At 34.5% G+C, this 22,957-nt stretch overlaps 2 protein-coding genes across 2 annotated transcripts; both read right to left on the reverse strand.

Moving 5' to 3' along the window:
• Positions 1-6,269: 6,269 nt before the first annotated feature.
• On the reverse strand, positions 6,270-8,778 carry LOC136274661 (uncharacterized). Its single transcript, XM_066082042.1, has 2 exons — positions 8,689-8,778; positions 6,270-8,146 (listed from the first exon to the last, which is right to left on the reverse strand). The coding sequence occupies exon 2, from the start codon at positions 8,137-8,139 to the stop codon at positions 6,475-6,477; it is 1,665 nt and encodes a 554-aa protein (XP_065938114.1). The 5' UTR covers positions 8,140-8,146; positions 8,689-8,778; the 3' UTR covers positions 6,270-6,474.
• A 9,575-nt stretch (positions 8,779-18,353) lies between these two features.
• LOC109619533 (uncharacterized) lies at positions 18,354-20,801 on the reverse strand. The gene is made up of 2 exons (XM_034452401.2): positions 20,668-20,801; positions 18,354-20,230 (listed from the first exon to the last, which is right to left on the reverse strand). The coding sequence occupies exon 2, from the start codon at positions 20,220-20,222 to the stop codon at positions 18,564-18,566; it is 1,659 nt and encodes a 552-aa protein (XP_034308292.2). The 5' UTR covers positions 20,223-20,230; positions 20,668-20,801; the 3' UTR covers positions 18,354-18,563.
• Between the last annotated feature and the right edge of the window lie 2,156 nt (positions 20,802-22,957).

Below are 22,957 nucleotides of genomic sequence, written 5' to 3' on the forward strand. Positions count from 1 at the left end.
CTTAACAATGTATCATGGTGAAGCCAGGCAGAACATACAGTTTTCATATACATACAATGCATTCTGTATGTAAAAAAGGTGGTTTGCAATATGTTCCTTTATAAACGTATGCATCGACTTAACTAGCATGAATTATGTTTTTTTATAATCAATTGTAAAATTTGCTAATCCTGAAAAAGGCATGGAACTAAAGCCATTACTATATCAAGCATAATAAATCATATACAGTTTATCTGAATACATTTTAATAAAAGAAAAAAAAAACCTTTTGTCATCTAAAAATATTTATTCTAAAATTTGAAGGATAAATCTTAATGTTGAATAGTTTATTTAGGCAGTGAAATGTAGAGTAGTTGTGTTAATAATTAACGGCATTGCCAGTATGGTTACAGTTTACAGCGCTATTGACGTATTTGATGCAAGGCCCACCAGTCTTCTATAAAGAAAAAAGTCCAATGATTAAAACTAGAGAACAATATGCAAACATTACAAAACAACCGTCAGTTTTGCTTTAAACATGGGTTTGTTTTTAACACTTTGCTCTCTCCTGCAGGTAACTACTCAAAAGCTTAACACATTGTTGAATAGGACGTTTCGGAAAGATTTCCATATACCAAAAGTCATTCAAAAGACCAGTTTATATCATTTTACTGAATATATGATTGACCATCCGGATATTCAATGCCGTACATATTTCAGGAAGAACACTCAAAATTAGTACTGCTGAAATAAAATGAAGACTCAACAAAATGTCATGTAAAACTACTAAATTCTCTTAATAATGTTAGATATGTTTCTAAAACGAACATTTCTTTACTAATAAAGGCAAGAACTCCCTTGATTATCTCATAATGCAAATCGTTTCCAGGAGGCTAAGAATAGAGAGATTTTTTTTTCCAGCAGAAATGAGGTACCTGTTTATAGATAAAGAACACGAAGTACCGCTGCTTTATTCACTTATTTAATTTATCTGTGATGTACTCTTTCTTTAAATCGGTCAGAATACCTGGGTAGAACGGACTGTTTCGTCTGCTACTTTGCACCCAATGACACTAACAGAAATGGTGTGTTTATCTAATAGTAATCAATCAAAAGATCTAAGGATAAAGAGGAATGCTTCTACTGATTTGTTTATTTACATAAAAAAGACACGGAAAAAAAGATATTCTCCTATATTTTTGCAAATCAATTCGAAATTTTTTTTTGCAGCAGATATATGTGGTCATTTCACAACTATAATTAAATATTAGTAAATGCAGTTAGTAGTTACAGCCGTATAGAAATCATTACAGAATAACAGACTAGTTGAATATATTTACGTGTGAGAGAATCATGAAAGCATAGTTACGGTGGCGTACAAGTCAAGTTTCTCTACGGGATAACCCGTTACTAGTTACTCTACTCCTACTCCTACCCGTCTTCCTGTAGGCAGTAACTGTACCATATAACCTCAACCAAAATAAGCACCTAGCGCAAAATACAGTTACATGTATAAGCAAGTAGAATAAGGTGATGCATTACATCCTAATTCCATTAATATGACCTTCATATTTGGCGGAGAGAAGTTCAAGGATCCACTATTAAAGTGCAAAAAGGAATCAGAGCTGCGTTTTACAAAAGAACTTCCGACTAAATGAATGGATATTAATTAATCACAAACTAATCAATATTTTATTCTCATGGCTGTGAAATATAATTATTGACATCAGAATAGTTGTTTGAATATGGTTTACTCGAGTTTTTTTTTTTTATTGAATATCATTCCGTAAGACTGAAATATTTATGATCTTTTGTAAAATACAGTCCAGAGTCATAAACCTCACACCGCTTTAGGTCTTACAATATACCTTTTACTATAGTACTGTGTCTTGCAAAAAAATACGATGTGCATATGATGCAGTACAATTAGCTGTTCATATGCATAATTTATATATAATAAAGTTTTAAGGGGAACATAAAAACTATTTAATTATGTTCTTTCGTTTTCACTACTCATCCCAAGCTCTCATCCTTCTCATACCCTCCTTCCACCCTACTCTAGCTCTCACTCTTCTTTCACTCCATTCTCACCACAGTCTTTTCATCCAATTCTCGTGTCCCACTCTCTGACCTATTGTAAATAATTAATGCATTTGGGAATTTTTATTCTGAAATTGGGAAAATCTGTGGCTTTTTGCCATTGGGAATGGGTCCGAAATTAAGTTCAAATTTGAGGGGAGTGACGGCCCTGTCATTCTCTCCTCCCTTTCAACCCACTCTTTACAGCCCATTTTCTTCTCGAACTACTAACAACTAGCTAATTTCTCCCCACTCCTTTCACTACACTGTCTCATCCCACTCCTTTCATCTCACTCTCGCACCCCACTCTTTCAGCCAACTCTTTCATCCCTCAAACCCGATTCTTTCACCCAACCTTCTTGTCCTACTCTTTGCGGCCACCCTCCCCCACTCCTTTTACCCCACTTTCTCACCCAACTCTTTCATCCCACTCCTTTCACCCCAATCTCTTAACCCACGCTTTCACCCATATCCCTCGTCCCACAACTTCGCTCCAGTCTTTACTTAACCTTTTCGCCACTCTATTTCACCTCACACTCTCACTATACTTTTATAAAATCACCCTCTCATTCCACTCCTTTCGTCCCACTTTTCTCACCCCATACTCTCGCTTCTTTTGTCACACTCTTGTCTTGTCACACTTTTTGACCCCACTTTTTCATCCTATTCTTTTAACCAACCATCTCGTCCCACATTCCCCCACTCTCTCACCCCACTCCTTTTGCCTCACTCTTTTATCTAACTCTTTTGCCACACACCAATCCTTTCATCCCACTTTCTCAATTCTCCCACCCAACTCTTTTATCCAACTCTCTGGCCCAATTCGACTTCTTTCCCCATTTTTTAATCCACTCTCTTACCCCACTATTTCACCCTTCTTTCTCATTTCACTTTTATATCCCACTCTTCAATCCTTCTCTCTCACCTCATTCTTTAATCCCACTCTTTTATTCAATTCTCTCGCCAAACTCTTCCCCCTAATCTTTCGGCCCACTCCATTCACTTTTTACCTTGCTCATTTTATCCCACTTTGTCACCCCACTCATTTATCTAACTCTTTTCAACACACTCTCTCATCCGACTCCTCTTACCCAACTCTTTCTCCCTAATCGTTCTCCCCACTTTTTTTTTTTTTACTAAACTCTCTCGCCATACCCTTTCATCCCCTTTATCGGCCATATCTACCTCCACTCTTTTACCCCCACTTTCTCGTTCCATTCTTTCTCCTTACTCTGCCGCAACTCTCTCACCCATCGCTAATCTCTTCCTCCCTCATTCAACTTTTTCACCTGTATCGAGATGAGTGGATACACTCTAAATAACAAGAACTCTTTAGTTGAAACAAAAAAATATATTTACAGAAGAAGAAAAGAGACAAAAATAGATACATGTAATGATTTTCCCCCAATTATTTATAGTAAAATGAAAAAAAAAATGTTCGTCTTTGCAACAAACATCGGATTTGACAATTTAAAAAGAAATTGTCTGACTCTAAAAAGCTAGATGTTAAGATTAAATTAATTTTATTTCCAGGAGGCATTTTTTTTTTTACAGCAATGAGGATATCCCTTTTATCATGTGTTTATAAAGCCAGAAATCTGGCACACTGGTCTTTTTGCATTTTACATACTTATATCATTTTATAAAGTTTGAACAAACTTTCCACATAAAATTCTACACTGCTTTAAGTACAACGTTGCATGCCAAATAAAAAAAACAAACCAAAAAAACCAGATTGACACAAATTCGATCTTTAACTCTGATTTTTAGACGGGGTCACGTGACCCCGTCTATTGGTTTACTGTCATCCGAAGTTTCAAACCGGAAGGCACGCGTAGAACACATGAATTGAGTCTACGCGTAAGAAAATAGTGCAGAAAGTTTTCATGCATTTCAGTAAATATGTATTACAAAAACACGCATTAAATCTTTTTAAGTCCTCGGTGTATAAACAAAATTCTATTTAGAAAATAAACAAAATAAAATTAATAGTTTTATTTATCAAAATATTCTTGCTCGGGTTCAAATGTGGAATGAGTTACGTAACTGAATGCACAACGCCGTTGACGATTCAGTTGGTGTACGAGCTCATTAATCAATAGATGAGATTGATGGTTGAATCAAATTTAAGTTCACAAACGCTGAATGTGCCATTTTTGAAAAGTTGTGAATTTTATTTTGACAATCATTCTCCTTAATACTACCAAACTTCAAGCGCAAGCCGAAGTTAAAATCTGGACGGGTTATACACAGATGTTTTACAAATTAAATAGATGTTTCATTGGCTTCCAGTCTACTTGCAGTATGACTGCTGTTCGTCTCTAAAGGAATTTTGTATAAAGAAAATAAAAATAAGTCTGAATTTGCCTTCTCGTTTGTTGGTTTTTTTAGTTGATTAAACTGAATTTAAATTTTAAACAATGAATTGTAAGAAAATCTTTAATAGATTATACATTTTGGAAGACTTATACATCATATAATATATACGATCTTATAGATTGAAGAACCAAGTTAAGTGTTAATGTTCATGTCTTCCGGCTTAGTTGAAATCAGTCTTGGGGTGAATTACATAGTAAAGTAATGCATTACATTACCATAACTTCATGAATTAGGGAATTAAATTACCATTACTTAATTTTCTTGAAGTAATGCATTACATTACCATTACATGAGTAAAGTAATGCATTACCATTACTTTGTGAAAAGTCAATAAGTTTTAAAAAAGTAATTTAAAAATTGAATAAAGAGTTTTTGTAAATATTTCATAAATAAAACGTGCTTAAACATATTTACAGGTTCATGTTCATGTTCACTATCAGGTTCAAATTTAATGACTTATACAATATTGCTGTTGCACTTGTAGTTTTCAAAGTAAGGTTGGTCCTGTAACATTTACACGCTAATGGCGGAGTTGCCAATCTCTGTTATTTATGTCTCTGATTTTCGGAGTATGATTTTTAATGAAAGGAACGGTTGTATCGTAATTCGTGTAGGTGATGCACGAGTTTACACAAAAAAGTAGTAAGTGGATAACGGATTTATTTTTACCTGTTAATTTTGCATGAATCGCAAATGAAGAAAATCGTGTCAGATAGTTAAGTCGGTCTTAAAAATCAAAATGGCGACCGTGACAAATCTTTTTATTGTTAAAGTTCTTGGAATCTTATTGTAAAAAAAATATTTCAAACGTCAGGTGCCTGTGTTTGTTATCGGTATACAAATGTTCACTTTGTTTGTTAATTCAGCAGTTTTAGAGTTTTCGGGGTTTTCATAAAACTTTTACTATGGATACCGTCCGACTTGTGGATTTTCCCTTGGATCACAAAATTGAATAAATATAATGATTAAAATTATCTACTTTGATATAGTTGTTTGATTTTCCCGGTTAAAGTAATTTTTAAATTTTTTCCTTGGGGTCTTACTATAAGAACTGCAACTCCTGATTTATTCTTAGGTCGCTAATTAGTCGACACTGTACATTGTAGAAAAAAAATTGAATGTTATATTCATGTGATGCGTTTGCACGTGGGCCTCTTGTTTTTTGTTTTGTTTTATATTTGTTTTTGATTTTTTTTGCGGGGTGGGGGGTGTCAAAAGTAAACAAAAAGAGAAAACTTTAATTGCAAAGTTTGTAATATAATTTGTGAGAACTTTGATTGATTTTTCTTCAAAATGATAATTAACTATGATACCTACTGCAATATGAAATAAAAATACACGTTCACTTTGTTTCATATATTCTGTAAATACACGTATATACAATAGTATATACAGCAAAGAATTTTTAATCACCTTTAACCAGTTAACACATGTAAACAGATGCTGCAAATTACATAACCTCTGATTGTAACTTGCACAGCAATGGTTTCTAGTGCATTAAACAAAGCCATATTTGTTTATACATGTTCTATCAATATATTTACATGCATATTGATATGTTTATATCAATTGTGTTGTATGTCTATGAGTGGTATAGCTGTTGACCAATAAACAATACAATACTGAATTATAATTGTTTTCGTTAATTTTAGCCCTTTTTTAAAATGAAACTTTTACATATAGTCATATACGTGTATGTACATGTAATACCAGTAAGTTGGTTGTGTAAGACTGAGTAACGTGTCTGAAATCTACTTGAAGTCTTCTATCCTGATAATTGACACAATTTATTTGATAAGGTACAATAGCTGTATATTACATGCAAACAACACTCAAATGCACCTTCTTTAATCAATGGAATAATATCAGATGAATTTTAATTTAAAGTAAGCTTATTAATGTCACATGTGTTATGAATGGATAGAATTTATGAAAAGAACAGTATAAGAAAAGGATAGTTTAAACAATGAAATTGAATATTCACAGGAAAAGGTGACTTTTGTTTCATTTACATCACAGTTATACAAATGATGAAGTCTACTTTAAATATTTGATTTTCTTGACATTTCCATTGTAAAACTCGCACACAAACAGATTTTCATTATTGTCCACACATATACCAATAGGCTCCTCCAGATCACAGTTATCAATATAACGGAGAAACTGTCCATTCTGATCCAGAATGTGGATAAATTGGTTGTCACCATCTACTGTCAGGATATGACACTGACTGTCTGTTGTGATACCACAGGGTTCAAACTGTTTATTCTTGGTAACTGAGGGTTGACCAGTGTATCTCCATCTGAGTTTCCCATCATGATTAACCACAACTACTGCACGAGCCCCCCAGTCAGCTAGACAGATGTCATGGTTTCTGTTCTCTGTGGTGTATTTAGGATTAGCATTCCTTGAGTATAGAGGTTTACCTTCATCATCAAATTGAATTGTATGTTTCTCTGTGGATCCCGAGTAACGGACAACTTTAGATTGAGTTTTATCGTCACTGAACATGGTAACCAGGAGATCACCAGTGGAGGTGACACACAGGTTACTAGGCTTCCATCCCTGTAATCTGATCATCTCTTCTGTCTGTCTATTCACTACTTTGTTCACTGTTCTTCCTTCACCGTCTAAGTATAGTAGATCACCATTACTGTCTACAGCTATATCATTGGGCCAGTCACCTGATTTTTTTTTTATTGTGTAGAGTATTGAACCTTTAATATTGAAGCAGTTGATATCATTGGTCTTTCCACTTGTCCATATTCTTTCTTCCTTCAGACAAGTAACATTGCGTAGATATTCATACCCAGTCTGTATTGTGGTAACAAGCTCAGGTTCATCCAGTAGTTCTCTGAATAAAGTGTTTGGTTGGTTTAGTGACAAGACATTTTCTTCTGTAGCAGTAGATAATGGGGTGATCTGTCCAAACAAACTATACAACTTTTCACGGTCTATTGGTTTTTGAATGAATGTTGGCAGTGATACCTGAACCTTGGGTGGAAGCTTGCTGAACTCTCTGATCTTAGAGCTGTATTCCATGGTTGAAGATATTTCAGTGGATTTCTCAATTTTCCTTAAGGCATGTAATGTTTCTTTAATGAGAGACTGTGTCTGTTTGATTTCATTCAAATGTTTCTGTAAAAGTTCCCTGTGTCTCTCTTTTATCTCGATTATTTCAGTTTTCATTTTGTTAATGACGACGTCGATTTCTCTGTGCCATTGCTCTCCTTTTTTGGACATTGTTGTTATAAGTTTCTCATATCCTCCATCCAGGTTGGCTAGCTGATTTTCCAAGTCGCATTCAATTCCTTCATATTTAGGGGAAATATGATTTTCAAGCTCTTTTGTATCTTTTTTAATATCATTTTTCTTTGTCTTGTAAACTTCTGTAACTTCTACAAAGTTATGTCCCTTGTGCTGTTTTGATGCCATGCAGGAAGAACAAACACAAATGTTGTTGCAATCCTTGCATTGAAATTCACAATTTTTGTGTTGATGTGTTTCACATTTTGGATAAATGAGGGTTGATCTTCGTTCCTGGAAAGGGACTATTTTATGTTTATCATATCCATCTGAGATGTGTTTGCCTATACATGAAATACAGAGGTTGACATGACAAAAGTCACAGTAGCTGTGTACTATGGCGGTCTCACAAAGGTCACATCGGGGTATATCCTGGGCACTAGAATGAGGATCCATGGTTGATCTACAAAATGAAAATTAAAGACTAGTCTTATGAATGTTTTTTATCAATGATATAAACTTCATACATTTAGTCAGAGTGAAGAATTGAAATAGTAAAACGATTTTTTAAATAAATTTCCTTATATTCACCTCTCCTACCCAACTTATTTGTCTTTTTAAGCTGGGTGTTGATACAAAATCTTTTCAAAAAATGCTGTCCTACTGTTCTAAATCATTAGCTTATAACAGGTTTATAAAGTTGGGTTTAATGAACTAGTTTATTGAATTGCATAGACCTTGGAACCGGGGGAGGGGGGGGGGGGGCTTTGCGTTTTTTTCCTAACTGTAACCATAACCCTTTTCCTATTTTGCATGTCAAGATATTTGATAAGTCTTCCTCCCTTTCCCATCAACGCCACCAAGTTGAATATACAGAACGATTATTTAAAACGGAAGTAGTTCCGCTTTTAATTAAATTACAGATATAATAATATGTTTAATTCTCAATTACTGATAACTTATGTGCTGATTAAGAGAAAATGTAATAAAAGATAGATTACAAACCTTGTTAACAAGAAATTACACAATCTTTATAAGTTTGGTATGCAGGCCCGAAACATGGCTGATACCACATGATCAGAAATGAAAAAAAAATGTCAGAGTTACTTCCCGTTCATTGCTATCACGCCAGAGGTCCCGAGTCTATTTGTGCCCGCGGGACACACGACCCCTGGTGATCTATTCACAAAAAATCGTACGCTGAAAGGATGGTAAATTGTTTGAAACTCCCTTTTTATCAGTCTGATTGCGGATTGCAATTTTATTATCACTAAATATTTAACCAACAGGTGCTTGTTGATCAGGACTGGACCCCCCCCGTCCCCACGCACACACACAACCGAATATTACAGAATAAATCAGGAGGGTTACTCTCATATTAAAACAATCTTTAAAAACTGTTTGAATAAAATGTGTCCAAGTGGACAAATTAAAGAACAAATTCATACTTTGTTTTATTTTTTTTGGTTTTAAATTTTTTTAAAAATAAATATACACCCCTTTGTTATTAAACAATCAATCTATAATAAGATATAATATTCCAGCAATAATTAAAATTTTTTCGCTATCCTGCGCAAATTATGCATTGCTCGGGTGACGGTTATTGTTAAAGGATATTTTTGATGAAATCAATGGAGTTAACGAACCTAAACCTGACCAACGTAGTCTAAATAAACGCAATATGACTTTATGCTGTCACAAGTGAAATGAATTAAAAACTGGGAGAAATTCACTTACAGTAGGCGGCAGAGTCTGTCCTTTTACAGAACTTTGATACTAAGACACCATCATACATGAACCATGTCGACCCAGAATTCTTATCGTAGAGTACCCCCACCTCTTGTTTATTCTGTAATGTTCGGTTGTTCATGATCACCAGGCAGTGGTGGTGGGGTGGGTGGGGTGGGGGGGGGGTCCAGTTATTTGAAAGGGCGACATTTCAGTAAAAAATACATAATCCGCGTTAGCAATGATCGCTACCTTCATAACCTACATGAATCATTGATCAACGAAAGCATTTAATTGTTTATATTTACATAATTATTTCTTTTAACAAATTAATAAATTAATCGTAGAAAGTAAGTTAAATTCAGTAAATTACAGTTAATTTACATAAGTATGTTAGCTTGGAGAAACAGCCAAATCTTCTCCTTTGGGAATTTTTCTCTTTTGCCGTAGGTTTCGACCAATCAATAAAGTGTAGGTTTTAGTCCTGTCAGTTTCTACAACTGTTTTATTGAGCTATGAATTAAGTACATGTATAAATTTCCCTAAGAAATAGAAAGAATCATGCTGTAGATGTAATTGTAGATGTAAAAATAAAAATGTGAATTGTTAACTCCATACTTTAATCGTCAAACATTGTACATTACCATTTGTCAATCGTCAATTTTAAAAATTATCAAATTGCAGTAGATTGTTGAGTCATAAATTATTCGAACTGATGCAAATTTTACATTTGTACAGCCCCACCCATGCCCTTCCTACACAGCTACATATGTACGTTACTGTTATTATTGCTTGAAAATGAAGCTTATATGAGATCCGACTCAAATGGTTATAGCCCGATTTTCCTAAACCTCGTCGTGGTGCCTTTTTCCTTGGGTCACAATTATGTTTAAAATCGAGCAAAGTGTTCAGAAAGGGAAAAAAAAAAATTCCGTGAGAAAAAAGTTTTAATTTTTGCCAACTTTTTCGTGTAACAAAGGGGATTATCAAACAAATTAAAGGACTATTTACATTATCGTGATTTCAGTTGTAATTCAGTAATATACATGTACATGTGTGTTTATTAAAGCTGACATGAATTCATAAATACGCATTATTTCCCTTTTTTATCTTCGACTTCCCTAAAATGTTTCTATATATCAGAAATATATTCTCTATATAATCATTAAAAGAATGCTTGCAATTTTTCAAAGATTGAAAATTGAAACCTTCATCAAGCTATTTGATCTAGTATTTTAATGTTCTCATTTTTTCTTTCCAGGGAAAGCATGTTATGGCAGAAAGTGAAGTTGTTAGATACAGGAAGGCACAATCATCATCATCATCATCATCATCATTATTAACATCTGTGATTTGCAGCAAGCAGCAACAGAAGAACTTTTATCATAAAAAAAAGTATTTAAACTTTGCCCTTTTCCGGGCTCCTATTCCAGTCAACTTCTGTCGATATCAATGCAACCGACCGTAACTTTCTTAATAAATGTATGATTTCATAAAAGCATTTGGTCGCCATATTAGTTTATATAATACTAAACGGATCCATTTTTGGGGGGGTGGTGGAGGTTCTCGGAGAAAAACTGTAATTTACGGGATTAGAAAGGAGGCTTGGTAGGATCGGTTGGTTCAAGGTTTTTGACTACTTTAATTCAATAATTATGAATCTTCCAGGGGGAGGCAGGCCGTTTAAATCCCCGTTTGTATTGGTATACTCCTTTAAAAAGATATGTTTGGGAGTTTAATGAAATCAGTATGCATGTACATTTTTTAACACTGGTGTATGCGTAGATCCAGAATATTTCCGACACTATTGCTCTTCAAATTCCCCTAACCCCTCCCCCCTACCCCCATTCGCACATGTAATGAATAACTCTTGCTCAGATAGTTTTCCTAAACATTAAGAAATTTTACTATAACATAAAACTGAGTTCATTACATGTATACATAACCGTTAACGTTTGCAATAATTTGTTTGTACTAAACGAGTTTAACTGTATTTTTAAGAGAAAAAAAATTTTCCTGAGGTTAAGTCCGAGAACTTATATATGGAAACTAATACATCTTTTTGGCAGAGAGTTGAATTTATTTAATATTGTTTTAAATTTGACGATTTATGTTTTCTTGGTAGATTTTTTACCGTTTTAACCATACATGTACAAGAATCCTAGGTATGAGTTTTGTGTAAAGATATAATGATTATAAATGTTTGCTATGCATCATGTTGATTTCAATAAATGTATAATAATAAGTATAGAATCAGGTTAGTAACATCGTTTAAAAAAAAGGGGAGGGGGGTCAAAAATACCCTTAATCTTTACAAATACAAACAATTGAAAACAAACCATCAAATTCTTTATGCAAGGGATAGAGGCATTTAGTTCAAAATTATTTTTTCTATGTATACATTTAATCAAGAGAAAATATCTGTTTTGAACAAGATAGGTGGATTGCTCCCTGCTCCCCCTAATCCCCATATGATATAACATGCCTGATTACACATATTTAAAGCAATGTAACATATGATTACTTTTAAAGACCCAAACTGCATTGATAGTCTCTTTCCTTAACGGATCAATCGTTGAGATGCTCAGATATCCCAGCTATATGACGTCATTTTCATTGTCAGCACAGTCGGGCCGGGAAAAGAATAAGGAATTTTTCCTTCATAATAAACAAGAAATCTTATTGACGCAAACGTCAAATGGGCCGCAAAAAATATAATTGTTGTATGAATCATCATTAATTTTACATAAATACACACCACAAAGAAGAAAATAACAAGTTGGTTGTACTAATTTATCATTGTTTAAAATGGTAAATTTTAAAATATTTTCAGCAACACGTTTTGAAATTCCAAGGGACCACATAATAAAATAGAAATAAAAAGGTCCATGCTCATCCAGTAGAAACTGCATAATTTTAATTAAAGGTTAAAGATAACTCGCCGGATAATTTTTTTTCTTCAATGGTATTATGAATCTTATCTACACTTCATCTTATGAAAATAACCATGGTCATTTATTTGCACGAGGTTCTCAAAAGAATTAAAAAGAAATCAGGTTAGCTCAAACTTTCAGGTCAATACAGATTTTCAGTTCTTAAATATGTTTGCGTAAATAATTGATATAGATGTCATTCTATGATAATTTTTATACTATTTCACATGGAAATATAAAGCCGTACAGATGCATATACAAACAATACGACGCTGGGTAACTTCCATAATCCCATCCTTTGACTTTCATCTTTGGACAGTAAAAGGGTTAGTTAACACTAAACACAGGGTTGAGATTTGTACCTATGTAACATGGACCGTATAGATTGAAATAAAATGTTCAGAAATTGTTTTACCCACACGTAAAGTGAAAATGTACTGTCCAAAATTTAATATAATTCTGAAAACGATCAAAGTAATAACATAGTCGTTCATGTAAATGTTATATGGCTCTTTGTCTATGTGTCCAGACCTTGCAGGCACCTTTTAATGTAGAATGGTCAAACTTAGCAAACACGTTTTCTATTATAGTTATAAATAAAATTACATCTATTTTGTTTTAATTCAAAGTTCAATGTCAGATATAATTATGTGTCAAAAGCAATTGATTTTGCGTCTGAATATCTTAACAGAAGAAATAAAGGAGAGCTTAATAATCATTGAAAAATAAATTTTATTTACTTTATTACTTGATATCATCACCAAACCTCCGTCCCTCTCAATCCTGTTCTTCCAACCCCACTCTCACTCCTCTGTCATCCCATTCTTCCTCACATCACTCTTTTCACCCGACCCTCCCGCTTCATTCTTTCATTCCCCCGTCTAAACTCATTTTTTCACCACAATCTCTAGCCCCTCTCCTTTCACTCCACTATCTCGCCCTACCCTCTAACCCATTTGCCCTTTCAATCCATTCCTTTTATCACCCTTTCATCTTGATCACCCCACCCTCTCTTTCACTATAACATTTCACCCATTTTCCCTCTCACCCCTCTCTCCCAATCCACTGGAGTAAGAGTAAGTTAAGTTAGTTAGGCGGTCTCCTCTCTTTTACTCTCTACCCACTTTTCCTTTCTTACTTTTTCCTTTTTCACCCCAGTCTCCCTTAACTCTCTCTCTCTCTCTCTCTCTCTCTCTCTCTCTCAAAATCACCCAACTCTAGCTCCTAGTGGGGTAAGAGAGTAAATAACAGTGGGACAAAAGGATGAGAATGTGAATAAAAGAGGAATCGAGAGTTGAGTAGAGTGTGAGAGTAGTATGGAAGAGAGAGAGAGAGAGAGAGAGAGAGAGAGAGAGAGAGAGAGAGAGAGAAGCAACACTCATTCTTCCCCTGCTCTTACCCTTACTCACTGCCTCTCTAAAATATACAGCAAACCACTATTTAATTAATTTAACTTCAAAAGTTAAAAAAAACTTAGTTTATTAGATAGAGTCTTTTGGTTCAAAGATGGATTTTCTAATCTCCCTTTTCATTATGTCAATATTAGCAGAACTGTCTGTGTGAAAAAGATGACCATGAAAAGTATATTTCCTATCAGTTTGGTGTATAGTTGTCCAGAACTTAAACGCGCGCAATAAAGACATTTCCTATAGCCTTGAAGAATTCCAATACAAGAAGTTGCGATTCGAGTTTTGTGATTTTTTTTGCTGAATCTTCGTACTGGATACAGATTTTTCACCAATGGTTCTTTTTGGTAGCTACAATTGTAGTAGCATAAATAATCAAATATGTATTGATTTACTAATTCTCAGGTCTCTGATTAGTTGACAGTCAGCATTGTAGAAATAAAAATGAATGTTATATTCACCTGCACGGGACCTATGTGAATTTATTTTTTATATTTTTTAATCTTATTTTTTCTAAATTGTTCTAAATTGTTACGATAGGTTAATATCAGTCCTGCTGTCGAATGAAATTCCACGTTTCTGGGCTTTGGCGATGACTTTAAACTGACATTTTTATCTGGTTATTTTATTCTGTATACTATTAACTGAAACTGCTGCAATAACATTTGTTTTCAATGTAAAGTATCTTAGAATGGCCATTTTTCAATCTTTTGCGTCTTTTGCGTCTGCAACCATGGCAACCAATCCCAATAGTAACCGTTTAAGGTTTTCTTGATGTTTATTATCAACCAAAGCATTTTGAATACGAAGAAAATTGGTGACTGCGTGGCAACCAAATTCTGATATTTACGTATATACATGTATACATTGGATCCACAAAATTTTTCACGGGGGGGGGGGTCAAAAGCAGTGGCGTCGGAAGCAAATTGAAAGTTGGGTGGGGGGGGGGGTGTTACACTACTCATCAGAAATCTTGACAAACAAAATTGGAGGGGAGAAATATAGTATACCTTATAACTAAAAAATACATACTTATGTAAATAAACATATTCCCAAAATGGGGGGGGGGGGGGGGGGTACGAAGTATAACTGCTGCTCCAAAACAATTCATACCAAGGAAAAATATTTATTCCCAAAATCATCAGATAGATATATGTATTTGCTTGTGTGTGGGGGGGGGGGTGGGGGGGGGTGGGGGGTCCGAGGCATATTTTCGATAACTTTACAATGTAAATTCAATAAATTTTCATGGGGGGGGGGGGTCCCCCTCTATATCCGCGCGTGTCACTATAAATACATATCTGAGAAAAAACTTTACACATGGTTTTGATGCCCACGAAACCCTCTAACTAAATTGTAAAATTCATCTTAGCCTCAGAGTCAAGGGTTGTGACCAATATGGCTGCATAGTGAAAATGTATCAAATCTTTAAAAATCTTCTACTTTACTCCAATATATATTAGAAAAAGGCTAAATGCATAGTTATAATGTCCATGAAACCATTTAACTAAACTGTGAAATTCATGACCCCTGGGTCAGGGTTTCAGGCCTTTGAGTAAGGCCAAAATGGCCACAAAGTGAAATTATCTAATATTGTATAAAATTTCTTGCTGTTAGTTTACAGTCGTGAGAAGTATGCAAAAAATGTGGACATTCAGTAGACATGCATTTTTTTAGTTCATTTCAGTATACATTTGGTTGTGCGTCTTACGTTAGCAATTTTACATTTTTAACTTGATCCCGAAAAGCTGTGCATTGTATGCTAGAAGAAATAAACTGCATGCATATGTGTGCATTACAGCTTTGAATATTATAGGAAATTGACCACTAAAGGCCTGCAGGTCTTTTATCACAATAGTTTACAATTTTTGCTCCCCCCTCTTCCAGGGGAGTTTGAATATAGGTAATGTAATATTGCAGTGTTTTCTAGTACATTACACAAAGTCATACATGTTTTATAAATGATTTATTAATACAGATAAATGGTCCTTCACAATTTAATCCCTTATAATTTTATATGGAACGCCTCAACTGCCTCATGTAGGTAATCTTCATAATATGATGATACTTCAACATTACATGATGGTACTTCAACATTGCATACTGATATTTCAACATTACATGATGGTACTTTAACATTACGTGCTGATACTTCAACATTACATGATGGTACCTTAACATTACATGCTGATACTTCAACATAACGTGATGGTACTTTAACATTACGTGCTGATACTTTAACATTACATGCTGATACTTTAACATTACGTGATGGTACTTTAACATTACGTGCTGATACTTCAACATTACATGATGGTACCTTAACATTACATGCTGATACTTCAACATAACGTGATGGTACTTTAACATTACGTGCTGATACTTTAACATTACATGCTGATACTTTAACATTACATGATGGTACTTTAACATTACGTGCTGATACTTCATTATATGATGGTACTTCACTATGCGGTGGTTCTAAAAATAGGGAAGTTTTAACATTGGGCTGTTTCTCTGTTTCAGAGATTGATCATATAGGACTAAGATCCACTGAGTCTAGTTTGGATCATGTCAAAAAGCTGAAACTACAAATAATAAAAAACAGGATTCTGCTTGAAAAATATATGTTATTGAAAAACTGTAGATACTCAGATTATGAAAACCACTCGCAAACAATTTGTGGGAAATTATAACAAGTTTTATGAGATATGTGATTGCTTAAACTATTCTCTCTTTTTTTAATTATATTGACTTGTGAACAAATATTTTGATACATGTACCCCATTTTCTATTGTGTTTTTTTAATCTTCTATATCTCCCTTTTTCTCTTTTCATTTACTGCAATTTTATTTATCTATAATTTTTTTTGCAAGAAAACACGTTTTCACACTACACGGATAATCTATTTCCTTTAGATTAATAAGATATTACAATATGTAGAATCTTGAAATGTATGAAATATGTCTGAAATATGGTGTATGTGGACTTATGTGTAAACAAAAAAAAAAAAGGAAAAAAAAAGGCTGGAACTGAAGAAGTACACAATACACTACAGCTCATGAGAGAGGATCTCTACTGAATCAATAAAAATATTGTCGAAACATACGATTTGTTTTGGTGCAATGTATTAAGGCAAACGACAACCACACATGCAACTTATAAGATCATGCAAAGGATAAAGCATTGCATTGCTGTTGAATCTGATTTTAGCAGTAACTGTACTGTTGAACAAATCAGTGCTTTTATTGCCCACTCCTTCACGTGGATCTCCAGGAAGAACCCATTAATCCCCATAAGTCCAATCTACATGTAACATGAATGACAGAAGTATTTGTTTAGGTGCTTTTTAAAAAAAAAATTAGCTGTTCGCTCTGACTAAGCGTCAAAAGATTGGGTTCTGAATGCACATTTTTAGACCAAAATTCCTGAAGGACTTTTGGCACCCCCTGATTTTTATGCGCTGAGCCCCAATGAACTCAATGCAACCATTCTTTAAAATTTAAAATGACCCATTTAAAAGACAACACTTAATCAAATAGTAGCATTTGTTGAGTATCTCGATCTAAACAAGTTTTAGTGGACCTTAGTCCAATCTGATCAATCTCTGAAACAGAGAAACAGCCCAGTGTTAAAATCTTAACAGGCATCTACGTGTTCTGAGTTTTAGCGTATTTCGTTCCCTAGGAGACGCTTCCCTAACCCTATTTTTAGAACTACCGCATAGTGAAGTACCATCATATAATGAAGTATCAGCATGTAATGTTAAAGTACCATCATGTAATGTTAAAGTACCATCATGTAATGTTAAAGTATCAGCATGTAATGTTGAAGTATCAGCATGTAATGTTAAAGTATCAGCATGTAATGTTGAAGTATCAGCATGTAATATTAAAGTACCATCATGTAATGTTAAAGTATCAGCATGTAATGTTGAAATATCAGCATGTAATGTTAAAGTACCATCAAGTAATGTTAAAGTATCAGCATGTAATGTTGAAGTATCAGCACGCAATGTTAAAGTACCATCATGTAATGTTAAAGTATCAGCATGTAATGTTGAAGTATCATCATATAATGAAGATTATCTACATAAGGCAGTTGAGGCGTTCCATACTATAACATCGCGCGGTGCAGGCCGTGCAGATGAAAAGAATACCGCGCGTTAGCTCGGTATGATAAATTGTCTACACTGCCTGGTTTGTTAAAGGACCGACGAATGTTAAAGTACCATCAAGTAATGTTAAAGTATCAGCATGTAATGTTGAAGTATCAGCACGCAATGTTAAAGTACCATCATGTAATGTTAAAGTATCAGCATGTAATGTTGAAGTATCATCATATAATGAAGATTATCTACATAAGGCAGTTGAGGCGTTCCATAATTTTACTTATGATGTAACTTTCACATATACATGTATGTACATGTTATACGAGTATGTTAGTTGTATAGAACTGAGCAACATGCATCTGAAATTTACTTCTATCCTGATAATTACACACCACTTGTCAATTTATTTGACAAGGTACAATAGCGGTTATATCACATGTAAACAACACTCAAATGCCCCTTCTTTAAAAAAATGCAGTAAGATTTGAGAAATATTTTGGAAAATAAACTTAATAAAATTTATTTTATGAATGAATAGAATTTACGAGTTCAACAGTATGAAGAAAGTAAAGTTTAAACAATGAAATTTAATATGCACACGAAAAGTCCACTTTTGTTTGATTTTACATCAATAAAATTTAATATGCACACAAAAAGGCCACTTTTGTTTGATTTTCATCACATTTTTATAATTGATGATGTCTACTTTAGATATTTGATTTTCTTTACATTGCTTTTGCTGTACTCAGACACAAACAGACTGTCATTATTGTCCACACATAAACCATAAGGTTCCTCCAGATCACAGTTATCAATGTAACGGAGAAACTGTCCATTCTGATCCAGAATGTGGATACAATGGTTGCCAGTGTCTGCTGACAGGATACGACTCTGACTGTCTGTTGTGATACCAAAGGGTTTAAATGGTTCGTTCTTGGTAACTGAGGGATGACCAGTGTATCTCCATCTGAGTTTCCCGTCCTGATTAACCACCACTACTGCACGAGCCCTACAGTCAGCTACACAGATGTCATGGTTTTTGTTCTCAGTGATGTATTTAGGAGTAGCGTTTCCTGAATATAGAGGTTTACCTTTTTCATCAAATTGAATTGTTTGTTTCTCTGTGGATCCCAAGTAACGGACAACTTTGGATTGATTTTGATCATTACTGAACATGGCAACCAGGAGATCATCAGTAGAGGTGACACACAGTTTACTAGGCTCCCATCCCTGTAATCTGATCAACTCTTCTGTCTGTCCATTCATTACTTTGTTCACTGTCTTTGCTTCACCGTCTGAGTACAGTAGATCCCCATTACTGTCTACCGCTATATCATTGGGGAATATAACTGTCTGGATAGTTTGGAGGAGTGAACCTTCAATGTTGAAGCATTTGATATTTCTGCCCCATCCAGATGTCCATATCCTGTCTTCATTTAGACAGGTAACACTGCGTAGATATTCATACTCAGTCTGTATTGTGGTAACAAGCTCCGGTTCATCCAGTGGTTCTCTGACTAAAGTGTAGGGTTGGTACTGTGACAAGACATTTTCTTTTGTAGCAGTAGATAATGGGGTGATCTGCCCAAACAAACTATACAGCTTCTCGAGGTCTATTGGTTTTGGAATGAATGTTGGCAGTGATACTTGAACCTTGGGTGGAAGCTTGCTGAACTCTCTGATCTTAGAGCAATATTGCATGGTAGAAGATATTTCAGTGGATTTCTCAATTTTCCTTAAGGCATGTAATGTTTCTTTTATGAGAGACTGTATCTGTTTGATTTCATTCAAATGTTTCTGTAAGAGTTCCCTGTGTCTCTCTTTTATCTCGCCGATTTCAGTTTTCATTTTGTTGATGACGATGTCGATTTCTCTGTGCCATTGCTCTCCTTGTTTGGACATTGTTGTTGTAAGTTTCTCATATCCTCCATCCAGGTTGGCAAGCTGATTTTCCAAGTCGCGTTCAATTCCTTCATATGTAGGGGAAATATGATTTTCAAGCTCTTTTGTATCTTTTTTAATATCATTTTTCTTCGTCTTGTAAACTTCTGTAACATCTACAAAGTTATGTCCCTTGTGCTGTTTTGATGCCATGCAGGAAGGACAAACAAAAATGTTGTTGCAATCCTTGCACTGAAATTCACAACTTTTGTGTGGATGTGTTTTACATTTCGAATAAATGAGGGTTGACCTTCGTTCCTGGAATTGTACGATTTTATGTTTGTCATATCCATCTGAAATGTGTTTGCCTATGCATGACATACAGAGGTTGACATGACAAAAGTCACAGTAGCTGTGAACTATGGCGGTTTCACAAAGGTCACATCGAGGTATATCCTGGACACAAGAATGAGGATCCATTTTTTGTTCTATGAAAAAAATATTAAAGACTTCTTATTGTTTGTACAATGATAAAGATAAAAGATTTCATACATAGAGTCAAAGTGAAAAATTGATTTTATAAGTAAAACAATTAAAAAAAATAATTTCTATAAAATTCACTACCACCCCCCCCCCCGGTCAGTTTATTTTACTTTTTAGCCGAACGTTGGTCTTGGAACACTTCAAAACTGCTGCCTTACTTTATAAATGACTAGTTTATTATAAATTAAGCTGATATAATTGCGTTTGATTAACTATAACTGTACAAGTTTATTGAACATACACATTTAGCTATTATATTCAAAACGAAAGTAGCTTAATTAAAATTAATATCCAATATAATTAGAATTCTATGTTTTAATCATTATAACTAGCAACTTATTTGTTGGTTAAGTGAATATGCAATTATAGATAGATTACAAACCTTTTTAAGAAGAAATTACGCAATCTCTAACTGTCTGGTAGATGTGCCTGTAACATGGCTGATCCTGTCCAAATAACCACCTGATCAGAAATGAAAAAAAAATATCAGAGTTACTTCCCGTTCATCACTATCGTCGTTGTGCAGGTTGCACTACAGTATTAAATTCTACTATATATTCTTACCAAACTTGCACAACTTTACATACAGATTAAAAATTCAAAACGAACTTCTGGATAAAATCCTCTTGACATCTTTTTAAACAACGCTTCATTTACAAGTTTCTAGCAAAATACACACGTGCATCCAGCAAGGCGTGAGACTTTGTTTACATCGAAGTTACACATGTGCTTGAAAATCAAGCCCGGGACTTTTCACCCCCCTCCAGAAACAACGCGCATCAAAAATTCAAATGACCTCGCATTATTACAAAACTGGGATAGTTAGACCTCTTACACATTGTTTTTCATCTCATAAAAAAAATCAGCTCCTGTCTCGAGCGGAACCGCCCCGAATTCAAAGGAAAATTCGGGAATTATTTTGGCTCAGCCATGTTTTGCAGCACCCCTGGGACCCCTGCCGTTTTGAGGATGGTAGTATGTTTGAGACTCCCTTTGTAGCAGTCTGGTTGCAGATTGAAATTTTTTTTTTTATCGCTTAATGTTTAATCCACAGATGCTTGTTAACTGGACCCCCCCCCCCCCGAATATTACAGGGTTACTCTCATATAAATAAAATAATAGTAACCAAATTTAAAAAAAAAACCAACAACTAAGTAACAAAAATAAACAAAGAAAGAGAAATACACCCATTCCCCCTCAGCACAAAAATGTTATCTGCAGGGGGGGGGGGGTGTTTATAAAAAAAAATGTTGTTGGTAGTTTTTTTTCTGTACTCTTGGAAATATTTTGTAACAGTTTTTAAAGATTACTTTTTTAATAAAGTGGTAAATTCTGTGGGTTATTCTGTTGTATTTGGCTGGGGGGGGGGGGGGGTTGTCAAGTCAACAAGCACGAGTGGTTCAACTCTTAAACGTTATATCTCGTTTAGGAAATTAATTCAAATACATCGATAACCATTCGATTTAAAATCATACCCACACAATTCGGTGAAAGGCTAGAGTAAAAAACCCAAGAATAAATTCATGGTTTTGGTGTTTTAAGCAATAGTTATTCTATATTTACTTTGTGTATCCTGAGATTTTTGTCGAGGGGTGCATAATAACGAATGCGTCTTGTATCATGATCCAGTCAAAACGTTCACGTTTGAGCAACAATTTTTTTTTAATGATTATTATTAACCAACCAAACTACTGTGAGATACAATATTCTATCCATGATTAAATGTTCTCGCTATTCCGCGCAAATTATGCATAGCTCGGATGACGGTTATTGATTTTGATGAAATCAATGGATTTAACGAACCTAAACCTGACCAACGTAGACTAAATTAATATGACTTTATATGCTGTTACAAGCGAAATGAATTATGAACTGAGAGACGTTCCCTTACAAGAGGCGGCGGAGTCTGTCCTTTGACAGAGCTTTGATACTAAGATACCATAATTATACCATGACGACCCGGGGCTCATATCGGAGAGTAACCCCCCCCCCCCCCCCCCACCACCTGGTTTATTCTAAAAGCCCGGAACAGGGTAAAGTCTAAATACTTTTTTTTAATAATACTCACTCACTGTACAAATGATAAAAGTTCGTTTGGTACTGCTTGCTGCTAATCACCGATAATGAAGAAGATGATGATGATGATGTCTTCCTGTATTTAACATCTTCACTTTCTGTCACAACATGCTTTCCCTGGAGAGAAAAAATGAGAACATTAAAAAATATTATATCAAAAAGCTTGATGAAGATTTCAATTTTCAAACTTGGAAAAATTGCAAGTACTTTCAATGATTACATAGAGAATATATTTCTGATAAATAGAAACATTTTAGAGTTGAAATGATAGGCAAAGACTATGCATTTTTTGTTTTTATACTCATGCTTGTTTAGTCGTCGTCACGATACCGGTTACGTTAGGATTTCATGCGACTGGTTTCATGTAAGGAATTGGTTTAGATATTGGTTTAGGGGATGCATTTCATTATATATGAACTGAAATAATGAATCTTCCAGGGGTAGGGGAGGCATAACCATCTAGACCCGCGTTTGTATTGGTATACTCCTTAAAAAGAGATGTATTTTGGGAGTTGTATGGAATCAATATTCATGTACAGTTTTAAACACTGGTGTATGCGTAGATCCAGAATTATTCTTCAGTTTTCTGATCCCCG

Source organism: Magallana gigas, chromosome 4 (assembly GCF_963853765.1).
Source record: "Magallana gigas chromosome 4, xbMagGiga1.1, whole genome shotgun sequence".
NCBI classification, from domain to species: domain Eukaryota; kingdom Metazoa; phylum Mollusca; class Bivalvia; order Ostreida; family Ostreidae; genus Magallana; species Magallana gigas.